At 36.8% G+C, this 12,615-nt stretch overlaps 1 protein-coding gene across 1 annotated transcript in view; it reads right to left on the bottom strand.

The window, feature by feature from the left end:
• LOC125231358 (polypeptide N-acetylgalactosaminyltransferase 5) overlaps nucleotides 1-12,615 on the bottom strand; it is a 78,403-nt gene that overhangs the window by 13,973 nt on the left and 51,815 nt on the right. Inside the window, 2 exon segments of the mRNA XM_048136804.1 lie at nucleotides 10,500-10,670; nucleotides 11,753-11,887. Coding sequence (XP_047992761.1) covers nucleotides 10,509-10,670; nucleotides 11,753-11,887 — 297 coding nt within the window. The 3' untranslated portion in view covers nucleotides 10,500-10,508.

Below are 12,615 nucleotides of genomic sequence, written 5' to 3'. Positions count from 1 at the left end.
CTCCCTTTATCGAGATTTTTAGAACAGGATATTTAACTAGTTTCTTCTAGACGGTTTATTTAAATTCATATGGGAACTTTTGTCTTTTCTATTCATATTTTGATTAGATTTTAGTCTCATTTTAAATTAAGTCAGAATTCCAAGTGTCTTCTACACGATGTCTTTTACATTCAGGGGTTCAGCATACATGTGTTTTCAAACTTATCGTGTATTTATTATTATTTTGAAAAAAAAGGAGATATTTTGAGCTTCATGTTATTAATTTAAAGTCCGTATCGTGGGTTAGTTGTTATTGAATCTTAACGTGTCTACTTCTTTCTAGGTTGTTAAATTAATTCATAATATAAACTGAATAAAATTGAACGTATATTTCATATTTGTCCCACTTTCTAGGATATTTCTGTAGGTATTTATATTATTTTGCTCCATTTTTTTTTTTTTTGAGTTTAGCCCATTACAAGTTAAACTAAGAAACAAATCACTTTTATTAATGATTTTATATTATGTATTTCATTCACGTTGCACTGCTCACTCCGCGAGCCTCTTTTAATTAGTTTTATATTTAACTGTCTATCATTATTAATTCTATATTATCTAACTGTCATTTTAATTCAATATTCTTCGGGTTCTTCATCTACGTCGGAACATTTAATAGTTGTTTTACCTTATCATGTTTGTCATAGTCTAAAATTTACTATTTAATACTAATAATGCATATATATAGACTTCTTCTTGCATTCTACATAGTTTATATCAGGACATACATCTATTTTCATTGTTAATTTTGTTGTAAGTGGGGTTGTTGGTTAAATTTAGCAATTTTATTTTGGATTGGATTTTGTTGATAAAGGTAAAACAGTACTTAAGAGTCGTTAGGGATAAGTCTTTTGTATCTATGCTTATAAAAAATAAAATAAAAAGTAAATTAAATTAAATCCATTACATAATATCATCAACTTAAATTGATTTCTTTCGTAAAATACGATGTTGATTCTTACTTCCAGCATTTCCAATTTAAAATGGATTATATAGTATAGGTTGATCTATATTAATTACCAAATTATGTTCATCGTCGTACATTTTAGTTTTGTAAAATATAACAATTAGTTTCCATTTGTTCCAAATTTTAATTCTTTATTTTGCTTTGCGTTTAAAATTCTGTGTATTTTAGGTTAATTATATTCCCTTCACCAATTTTAGTTCTTAATAATATTTTGTAATTGGGTTTTTCTCTACGTTATTAATTACTAATAGTCAGAATAGAGCAACATAGCGGAATCACGGTTAATTCGATTTCCTGTATAGTCCGGCTCCAGCAACTTGTTTGTTTTCATATAATTGTCCTCAATTAATACGTCTCGCGTCCCATTTAAAACATCATTTAAAACTTATTGATACTTAAACAAACAGAGTAGGTTTCATCAGACTCTAATTTATAATTAATATTTTGAAGTGATCATGTGATTTAGTGTGTTCGGTTTTAGTAGTAGTTCTGTTAATTATACAGCTGTTAATTTCAATAAAACAAATTAAAGTGGGTTGAGCTTTCGTTACTTTACTAAATCTGTTTTAAAGGTCTCTAGCATATATTTCTTCTATCAGGTCACATTATGTAGCTCGTTGCTATCTAGATATTACTTGCGATGTCAGTTGTTATATAAAGTTAGTATTATTACTTCGGTAAACTTCGTAAATATACTAAGGGCGATTGTAACAGACCGACATCTACAGTCAATTATTTAACGTTTTAATTCAGTTAGATAATTTAACTTTTCAATATTGAATTTCGCGCGTTATCTTGGGATTGTAGACGTGACGCTCAATTGAACGCCATCTATGAATGGTGTAGGGAACTATTAGGTCGATTCGTTTTGATTCATTGATTGCTACCCTGCGGACTTAACGTAAACATTTAGAATAAATTATTTAATCTAATCTTTGTTCAACAAAATAATTAATGATCTTCTATTTTACTGACTTTCTTATTAAAGTAATGCCGGGAGATCGATTCAATTGCGCGGGAATCTATAACCACCAATCTTATGTTAACATTGAAGATATTGACCAATCAGGACACGGTATTTTGATAAGTCCGATGAGGGATTGGTGAAAACAAGAGGGGGAAGCGGATGTAAGACCGAGTGAGGGACCGTTAAGGGAGAAGGCATAAAACAAAGGGAAAGGAGATTTTAGGGGCTTTTTCCGTCGGCAGAGCGTCGAGACAGTAGGGAATTCTGTGAGTGTTAGTTTGTAAGAAAAACGTGTAATAAGCTTGTTCACAGATACGAGGTCTAGCATCCGCCATCAGAAGATTCAAAGGATGAAGAAAACCAACGGCTGTGACGGGCGAGACATTGCATGCGGCATGCGGCATGTCGTGGCAAACTGAGCGTTGGCGCGAAAGACAGCATCATGCCGCCATGAGGTTTCAAAAGAGCTACGTTTCACTGGTTCCGGGGTTACTGTGAGTGTTCAGGTTCCTTATCTATTTCCTTTACAGCACACCATCTGTAAGATCTGGGTCACTGTTGAATAGTCTGCAGCCATGTCGGTTGAAATGTAAGTTACATAGTTAACTATGGGCGTAAATATCTACGTGCTACCTATTATCTTCGTGAGGAATTCCAAAGACAGCGTGGCTATCGAGGCAGCTTCCACAACGACTACTTATCATTAGCGTCATGATTACTGTGAGTATTCAGTATTCTTAAACCTGAAGGCATGCTGACCGAGACACGTCATATAGTCCTAACATGGGCGTGAGTATCTAATTGCTATCGCCTTGTGAGGGAGACTAGGACAGAGCTTGTGTCAAAGATGGACGGCACATGGTTGGGGCTTCTACATTCACGTGGGCGAGTGGAGCCACGTAAGTCTACCTATCACGAGGTGGGCGTGATATTGGATAACACTGGCATGGTACGTTAATTTAAATATTTAGTCGTTGGTTGTTATTCAACTGTGTGCACACCCATAGGTTATAGTGACCGCGTAGGTACTTATTAGTAAGATCGTATATCGTTCGTATGGTTTCATAGAATTCGTAGTAGCATAAACAAAACATAATGGGCGTAGTATAAACGGAACGTAATATTGGTCTTGGATGAATGGCGGGTAGTTCCATAGGTCACGTTAGCTTATACCTTGCATTTTGCAATAAATTAAATCTTGTTGATTGTTTTAGTTTGCCAGCTATGCTATAACGTTCGAAATGAATATTTTCAGTTTAGTTTGATTTTTATTACCAGTGTAACGGATACTTGTTTGTGTTTTGACGATTTATAAATAACATACGGGGGTCGGAGTTCGGGAACGATTACGAAGAGTGAAAACGGATTATTGGGTTAGTGCGTACAATCGGAGTCGGAAGTAAGTTTCAACGTCATCATTATCCTCCTTGCGTTATCTCGGCATTTGTCACGGCTCATGGGAGCTTGGGGTCCGCTTTGACAATTAATCCCAAGATTTGGCGTAGGCACTAGTTTCACGGAAGTAAGTTTCAACGTCATCATTATCCTCTTTGCGTTATCTCGGCATTTGCCACGGCTCATGGGAGCTTGGGGTCCGCTTTGACAACTAATCCCAAGATTTGGCGTAGGCACTAGTTTCACGGAAGTAAGTCTCAAAGTATGTATGTTTATAGTAGTCTGTCCCTTATACGCGTAGAAGCTGTAGGGGAATAGTACTATCATAAAAACCGGTCATGTATTTGCAACCTTTTTAGTATTACTAGCGATATGATTACCCGCGTGATTTTGTAATATTTACCAGGGTTTGTAGAAGTAAATTGCAATCATGTGTGTGTTATATTTGGTATGTTGTAGAGTAGGTGTCTATATAGTAACGTGTACAGATACGGTAGAAGTAGATAGTCTATAAATAGCGGCAGTATGCTTGCAGCCTTCTAGTGCTACTAGTGATTTGTTTATCTGCGTGATTTTTATAATGGTTACGACATAATTATTACATTCAATTTGATTATAGAACTGAGTAGTGGATGTATGGTTTTCGGTGGTTTACTTAAATTGTAGATGTGTCCGATAAAGTTTTAGGTAGCGTTAAGTTGTTTCATTCAAACGTCCATAAATTTATCAAGTAGTTACTTTAATCGTAATATCACCTAATATAAATAAACGTAAATAAATAGTACCTATATTAGGATTTGAAATAAACGGACGTTGTAGGTAATTGCAATCCTTTATTTACTATATTATTTAAATTGTTTATTTCTCAAATTCTCGGTCCATGGGCGAGGAGAATCGACGAGCAGCTCTGTCAGTGGATTACAAGTTCTCCATTCTACCAGTTTATCGTAGAGGCCTTGAGGACCCTTCTACATGGACATGCGAGGATGTTCCTGGGCGCTCCAGCCTGCGTCACGTCATCGTCCTCTTGGCCCGCCCACAAAATACATCAGGCCAAGGTTCTCCCCGTCGGCATCTACCCAAGGCGCCGTGACTAGGACGTGCAAATGCAAAATGGAGTATTACCGAAGACAATACAAACGGTGCGTTGGTTCTGAATTGATATTTATCTTAATCATGATTGATTTGATTTCATATTTTGTGTAAAAATTGACATACTCCCCTAGGTCGTCATACTGAGCATAATCTAAGCCTGGATCGTGCTGTAAACGGTAATTTATTATTTCATTAATTAAGAGAAGTAATTTAATATTGAGGTCCCTTTTAAGGTATGATTATAATTTTAATTAAATAACGAAATGGTGATCACTCTAGGGTGTAAAGGCAATTTCCGTATTCTTAACAATCTTGAGTTTATTACATTGTGCAGTATTTATAGGATTTTCCTTTGATTTTAATCGGCACTATCAAATTATTAAACCAATAAAATAAAACAAACAAATAAATATTATGGTACACGTTTACAGGTTGACTAGTCCCAGTAAGCTGAAGGATTGCCTTGGGGGTACTCAAGACAATAATATATAATAATATATATAAATACTTACATACATAGAAAATATCCCTGACTCAAGAACAAATATTTAGATATGTTATAAACATAATTATATTTCTATTTCCGGTTCACGAGCGGTTGCGGGTGCGAGCCTGATGCCATCGGCGACATGCAGAGTTTACTACGGCGCTACAACGGGCCTCCTCTGCCACGAGCCACGACGGGCGTCAGACGCAGGCTCCTTTACGACGAGCTACGTGCGAGTCACTCCGTCTCCATCGTCATGAGCCGTGAGATCTTCGGGCAGCCGTCAACCCGACGCTATAAGTCCATACGGTGACTTAGATGATTTGCTTACTTGCGTAATAATTATATTGCGTGTTCAGAGATTTTAGGCGTGGTAGTTTTGATGTTAGGTACGTTTTATTTACTTAAAATTATTAAATTGATTGCGGCATATTTGTTTAAGATTAAGACACGTGTTAATCATATTTGTATATTTCCATTATTGCGGTTCAGCCACACACGTATTTATTAATGATAATTATTGATTTACATGTCTAGTCATTGACTGTGAAAGTAGACGTTTCTCATGACAAATGAAGTTATTCCTGACTCTATTTTTGATATTACGAGACCTTTTGATTATCTGGTAAAGCCATCTGTTTGATAATTAATAATATTTGACACCTACTTAATGATCATGATAACGTATTCATTTTAGATGTAAGATGTTAGGTACCATATAGTTATGTAGGCGTTTATCCAAATATATTTCGCATCCAAGTTCTAATATAACAACTCGCATTTATTTCACTATAAGAACAATATTCAAATACACACGAGTACATACGTAGCTTCAAGCTATTCATATATCTATATTTCGCACACGTTAATTCAGCTTTGGCTGGTTGCGAATCATGAATCATTTGCAGTGCATTACAATGACATTGCTAAGGTGTAATGTTATATTTATTATTAACGCATCATTCATTAAACAGATTGGCATAGATATTTATGGTCTTACGTAAAATTCAATTTCGAGTCAGCATGATTCGCAAACAGCTATTATGCTATGAAATTCAGGAGTCATGAAATGCTATTGTGGGTGTGATATTCGATCATTCGAATTTTATACGTACCCAATTCACGTGTCATATTGAATCGTCATTTGACTGAGACTATGTTTGATACATATTTGATATAATTTTAGTACGCCCGATACGTACATTCGAAAAGTATATTATATTTATTTACTAACTAATTTGTAGTTGTTGAAACCGGTCACAGTGGCTTTATTATACAATATACACGTGGCTGTTTTAACAATGAGGTATTTTAGTCGTTATTGGAATTGTCCTTGAGTTGATTTATTCCAGCAATGACAAGGTTTTGGGATTACCCATATTTAATTATTTTAATGTTGCTAAGCAACGGTTTTCATCCACGTTGATGGAATACGTCATGTGTTTTATTATAGGGCCCGTCCTAGATGTCTAATAAATGGTCAAACCTTTGGTCTGTCCTCACAGGTATATCCTGTGCATGTGTGTGTTATTAGGGGTGTCAAGTATATTGTTTGTGTAAATTTAATATTCATACAAAACGTATACATGGCTCTCCCCTCTAGGGACTTGCTCCCGCTGAGGGACATGCTACGAGTGTCAGTATTGCTGCTCATCGGGATCTGGCGAGATCCGTATTAATGACGGCTATGTCTTTCTAGATCCTTCTGAGACGTTTATTGTCCTCACAGGACGAGAAGTTTGGGTATTTCATTTGCTGGTATAAGCTAGCTTGTATTGGAGTCAATGTAATACTCAAATGATTGGTGGTCTGTTTATCTTAAATTTTATTAGACAACTAAACGACATTGAGGATTGCTTCGGTATGACTCGGTGTTGGGGACAACCAACCGTGTTTTATTTAGTATGATTCAATCTGGACTTAAACCGTATTTTACATGCTTAGCCTTTCTTATTTTATTGGGTAAAGGTAATAAATCCCTATTCAACTGGCTCGTAGCTATTTAGTGTATCTAAATGATTTGCAAATTCGTATTTAAGTGTAAAGAAATAAAGGAATCGTTGGTTTCAGGATGTTATAAGTCAGTCTTCTATTATTGTTGTGTTTATGGTCTCTCTTGGGCACTATTTGTCTATTAAAAATTACTTACTGGTTTGACTTATACGTGAGATGCTTCACCACGCAATTAAAGGTTTGGGTTTTGGTGTGGTTTTGGTTATTTACCGAAAACTATTGTAGCCAAGTACACGCCTAAAAATATTCGCACCGTCGAGTAAATGGCGAACTCATTATGGTTGCATGATCGATATTATCACCCAAGGGTTTGCAAAATTGCAAGTTACTATGTAACACACCCGGGTTAGGTAGGGCCCATGATGATTGTATTTGTATATAATATCTTTCTGGTAGCGTGTGGAGTTATTCACGTAGGACTTTGCTGACATAGTTGTCTATAGAGATGACGTAGGCATAGTAATTTTATAAGAATCACAACCTGGCTTTATGGTAGAATGCAATCAACCATTCTTTTGTACATAATATAATTACAAAGATTGATTTACGGTCAGTCCCCTTCCCAATCGTCCATATATTTATATACACATTTTCATGATATAATCATATGACCAATGTTATATTAACAACAATGTTATTGATGTTGATATTAACATTTAGATTCGATAACAATTTAGTTGGTTGAATTTCTAAGGTTTTATTTAATTTATGGTTAAATCACATCTAAATTTCCTACAATAGCATTTTATAAGCAGGAATAATGGTTATAATATTATTTTGTCCTCGAATTTCATGAAATATTATGAAATTCCGTATTAACGTCTTATTCAACTGGCTTAATTTAATAAACAGTTGTATTTTACTTTGCGCGATGTTACAGGTGCATAATGAAATGGCTGATCTCATGATATCAGGGGCAACGCTTATATTATTGTCTTGTTTATGATCGTTCATGGGTGCTCATGTCACATACTTACTTACTTATTTGGTCCCAGTTTCAGTACTCGATAGTCTGAACCTTACGTGACGTATTCCATGTAGGCGACGGGTCTACGGTATTGCAGACGGTGCGGGTCCAAGTGACTATAATACCATACGTATGGATACGTTCACGTAGGGACTTGCGGCTCCGACATATTAACAGCACCCATAGTAACGATATATGCATGATAATTTTATGAGATCTCAAGGTTTGCTTAAGGTTGACTGCAACCAGCTATTTTATATAACGATATAAGTTTATTTTAATATAGTCGTGATAAGCCAGATTTATTCATCAATTTTATGGATTTTATGACATATTTGTGTTATTGATACTTCAATCAAAATAAACACTAATCTATTTTATATATTAGCTGAAGAATATTTCAGTGCAATATATTTTAGTAGTATATAAATCTGAGTCCATCTGGTTTTAATTAAGTTATACTTTCATTCGCGTAATGTCTCAATGATACCATAATGAAATGGCTGATCTCATGATATCAAGGGCAACGCTTATATCATTGTCTTGTTTATGAACGTTCATGGGCACTCATGTCATATATCATACTTTTATGTCCCGGTTTCAGTACTTGATAGTCTGAACCTTGCGTGAAGTATTCCATGTAGGCGACGGGTCTACGGTATTGCAGACGGTGCGAGTCCGAGTGACTATAATACCATGCGTATGGATACGTTCACGCTAGGGACTTGCGGCTAGACATATTCGTAATGCCCATGAACGACTTATGCATGATAATTTTATGAGATTTCAAAGCTTGCCTTAACGTTGACTGCAACCAGCTATTTTATTTTAAGATATAAATATTCGTTGGCCTAATCGTGATGAGCCAGATTTATTCGTCGATCGTATCGACATTATAACATACTTATATGTTATTCAACTTCAAACTCAACAATGCTAACATATTTTATGTATTATCTGCATAATTTTACCTAATTTAATTGAATTATTTCCCAGTTGGTCTTCCCAGGTTAATCATTTAATATCTTCATGGTTTTCTTATCATAATATCTCCCACAATAGCATTTTATAAGATTTTAGTTTCGTTGATTATGCCATATAGTTAGGAGTATAGAATTATACATTTGTCTGTAATTAATAATTAATTAAGTCACCTCTAGGATACGTATAATGCTTGTTAGAACATATCACTGTTTATATCGCTAGCATGTCTCACACCTCAGGAGCCTTGGTTACTAGTTGCCATAACGTAGTCCATATTACCCTAGATGATTTTGCCATATATTGTTTGTGTATTTTAATATGCTTTACTTCTTTATCCGTAACATATTTTATTATGCTTGTGTACAGGTTAAACTTGGGCAGTCAGGTTTTTGTTTCCGTCTACTTTTCCTGACGTAGGGACTTGGTCCTAGTAATGAAGGCGGTGTATTCAAATAGGTCCTAATCAGACTAAATTGAATACAGAGTTATAGTAATTATTTTCTGACAAAAATATAAATGATTATAGATACAATAAATCGAAATGTTTTAGTATCCAATCTTTTGTTTATTTTATACTCCATCCTCGTAGCTTTCACCCTCGTAGCTTATATACCTAATTAATATAATTTTAACTTTGAATTAATGGTAAGTATTAAAGGTTGAGTAGAGTCAATAATTTTATTGAAGTAGCTTTCTATTAGTTCTTTGAGCTTACCCTGGGTAAGACGTTACAGGTTCAAGATCAATTCCTGTTGTCCCTTTTTAATACATACATACAGTCTCGCCTGTATCCCATAAAGGGGTAGGCAGAGCTCATTAAACTACTCAAGGTTCAGTGCCACTCTTGGCAATAAGGGATTGAAAGAATACGAAATTGTGACATTGCATGATTTCAGTGACAGGCTGCCAGCCTCTCACCCTTTTGATGCATGGCCATTTAGGGGTAACTTTTCCCAATACGGCTAGGCATTATTCATAATGCCCTTATTAATCACTTGGTCCATAACATATATAGTAACACACGCATTCAAAGGAACCTGCATGGAAAGGTCCCATGAGATTGACAATATGAGTCACTATTTACATCTGAGCCACTGTATCCATAGTATAGCTGTCTCACCTGCGCGGACTAGCTGCCCTGCTTGTGGCGCGCCTGCCACTGTAAGTCGATTTGCATGAGCCACTGTTGCCACCTGAGCCACTGTACCCAATACCCATGTTGCAGTATGATCTCACCCGCGCGGACTAGCTGTCCTGCTTGTGGCACGCCTGCCACTTGAAGTCGACCTGCATGAGCCATTGTTGCCACCTGAGCCACTGTACCCAATACCCATGTTGCAGTATGATCTCACCTGCGCGGACTAGCTGTCCTGCTTGTGACGCGCCTGCCACTTGAAGTCGACCTGCATGAGCCACTGTTGCCACCTGAGCCACTGTACCCAATACCCATGTTGCAGTATGATCTCACCTGCGCGGACTAGCTGTCCTGCTTGTGACGCGCCTGCCACTTGAAGTCGACCTGCATGAGCCACTGTTGCCACCGGAGCCACTGTACCCAATACCCATGTGGCAGTACTAATTGTCTCACCTGCGCGGACTAGCTGTCCTGCTTGTGGCGCGCCTGCCACTTGAAGTCGACCTGCATGAGCCACTGTTGCCCCCGGGACCGGTTGCAGGGCCGCAGGACAGGTTTCCACACGTCCGAGGACTCGGGCTTGTCGAGACACATGCCCGTGTTGCTGTGCTTTATCGTTCGCGTCTGTAAACAAAAACATAAAAGGTAGTTTCAAACGCTTAGCTGAAAAAGTAGATACTTACATAATTTCTTCTGACAGAAGAATTCAAATAAAGTTCACCATCAATATATATGTACAGTCAAGTGTAAAAATATGGGTGTACACATCTTACTCAAAAATATGTCCCATAGCACCTTAGTCCGGTGTAATAAGAGCATAGTAGGTACCATATTTTTGAGTCGATTTCTTCGATACTTATTTTTGCACTAGACTGTAATTATATATATTAGTCTATCTTTATATAAATTTATATTAGTAATAGTATTCAACCTTAAGTTTTGTAAATTTATGTTTGATGTCACGATTATATTTGTCTCTGGTAGCTATTATTTCTCCTGCGCCAACATAATTATATGTCTCTGTTTAACCCAATGGTTGACTGGTAGAGAATGCCTTTTGGCATTAAGTCCGCCATTTGTACATGTTTCTTTGGTTGTTCAATAAAGTTTTAATAAAATAAATAAATAAATAATATTTTTTATAATCTATTCACTGTAAGCCTTAATTAAAGTTATTTCTTATTATTTTATTTAAACTTTCTTGTACAACATAAAAAATGTACTAAATAGCGGACTTAATACCAAAAGGCTTCTGATTGAATTAAATCAATTTTGCACATTCAGAAAAATAAATACATTTTCTGTCCTCCGGAGTCAGCTTTCAGGCCGCTGCGCTAAAAGAAGTTACTGCCACCCGACTCCGTCGAACAGAAAAATAGTATACACACCAGTAAATAAGAGAGACTCAGATCACATGTTTGTTGACCTCGCACCCGCCTCGCAAGCATACATTGTGTTGTTAAACGTCAGCTGCCGCTCCGTAGAGTCATCCCTTGGAATCATAAGTCCATTCTTGGTTCCCTCGCATGCCGTGGCAGCGGATCAGTTTGATGGGCCCGTGTGTTAAACGTCAGCTGCCGCTCTGTAAAACAACCTTACCTTGGAGTCATAAGTCCACTCCTGGTTCCCTCGCATGCCGTGGCAGCGGATCAGTTTGATGGGCCCGTGTGTTAAACGTCAGCTGCCGCTCTGTAAAACAACCTTACCTTGGAGTCATAAGTCCACTCCTGGTTCCCTCGCATGCCGTGGCAGCGGATCAGTTTGATAGGCCCGTGGGGGTGCGCAGCGTCGAGACAGTTGTCATCCGACATCACTTGCTTACGCTTCGTGTATGCGAACACCTGGAAAACCATGGGACGATTTTAAGTCAAAAGAAAAAAAACCGGCCAAGTGCGAGTCGGACTCGCCAACCGAGCGTTCCGTACAAAAAAATTCAACATTAAATTCATCAAAAGTTATTCGTATAACTCTAAGTCCCTCAAGACTCAATTTCCCATGTAACAAACAAATTTTATTATTAGACAACGTCCAAAGAAAATCAAGACAAATTGACTTAATAGTTTACTTATTACTACATGTCGTAAGGACGCTCCTGACTCGACCCCATTATATAAGGAAAAGCGATGTAGGAAATGAACGTTCAACGTACGGCGACATCTAACGGCAAATTATGTAAACTAATGTGCGCGAACTTAAAGTATGGTAGACGATTCTTATGGGGTAATTATTTATTGCGTGAACCGAATTTAACCATTATTCCTCTGTCTGAAATCAGGTACTTACTCGTACTTTCATTGTTATTCTGTCAAAAGTACAGGTACAATAAACACCCGCAAGGGAAGCGAAGTTCATAAGTACAGATGGACAGAGTCGCACCATTGGGTTCCATTTGTACCTTTTTGATACGGAACCCTAAAATGATTGAATAGCCGCAAGTTAAACATTACCAATTTGTTACCAATCAAAATAAAATAATTTATTCTGCAAATAGGCCACAGGGGCACTTTTACACGTCATATTTAGAATTTTTTTAAAATAGAATTGAAATTACAATTGATACTACTAATTT

Source organism: Leguminivora glycinivorella, chromosome 11 (genome assembly GCF_023078275.1).
Source record: "Leguminivora glycinivorella isolate SPB_JAAS2020 chromosome 11, LegGlyc_1.1, whole genome shotgun sequence".
NCBI lineage: Eukaryota > Metazoa > Arthropoda > Insecta > Lepidoptera > Tortricidae > Leguminivora > Leguminivora glycinivorella.
This window is presented reverse-complemented; position numbering and strand designations above follow the sequence as displayed.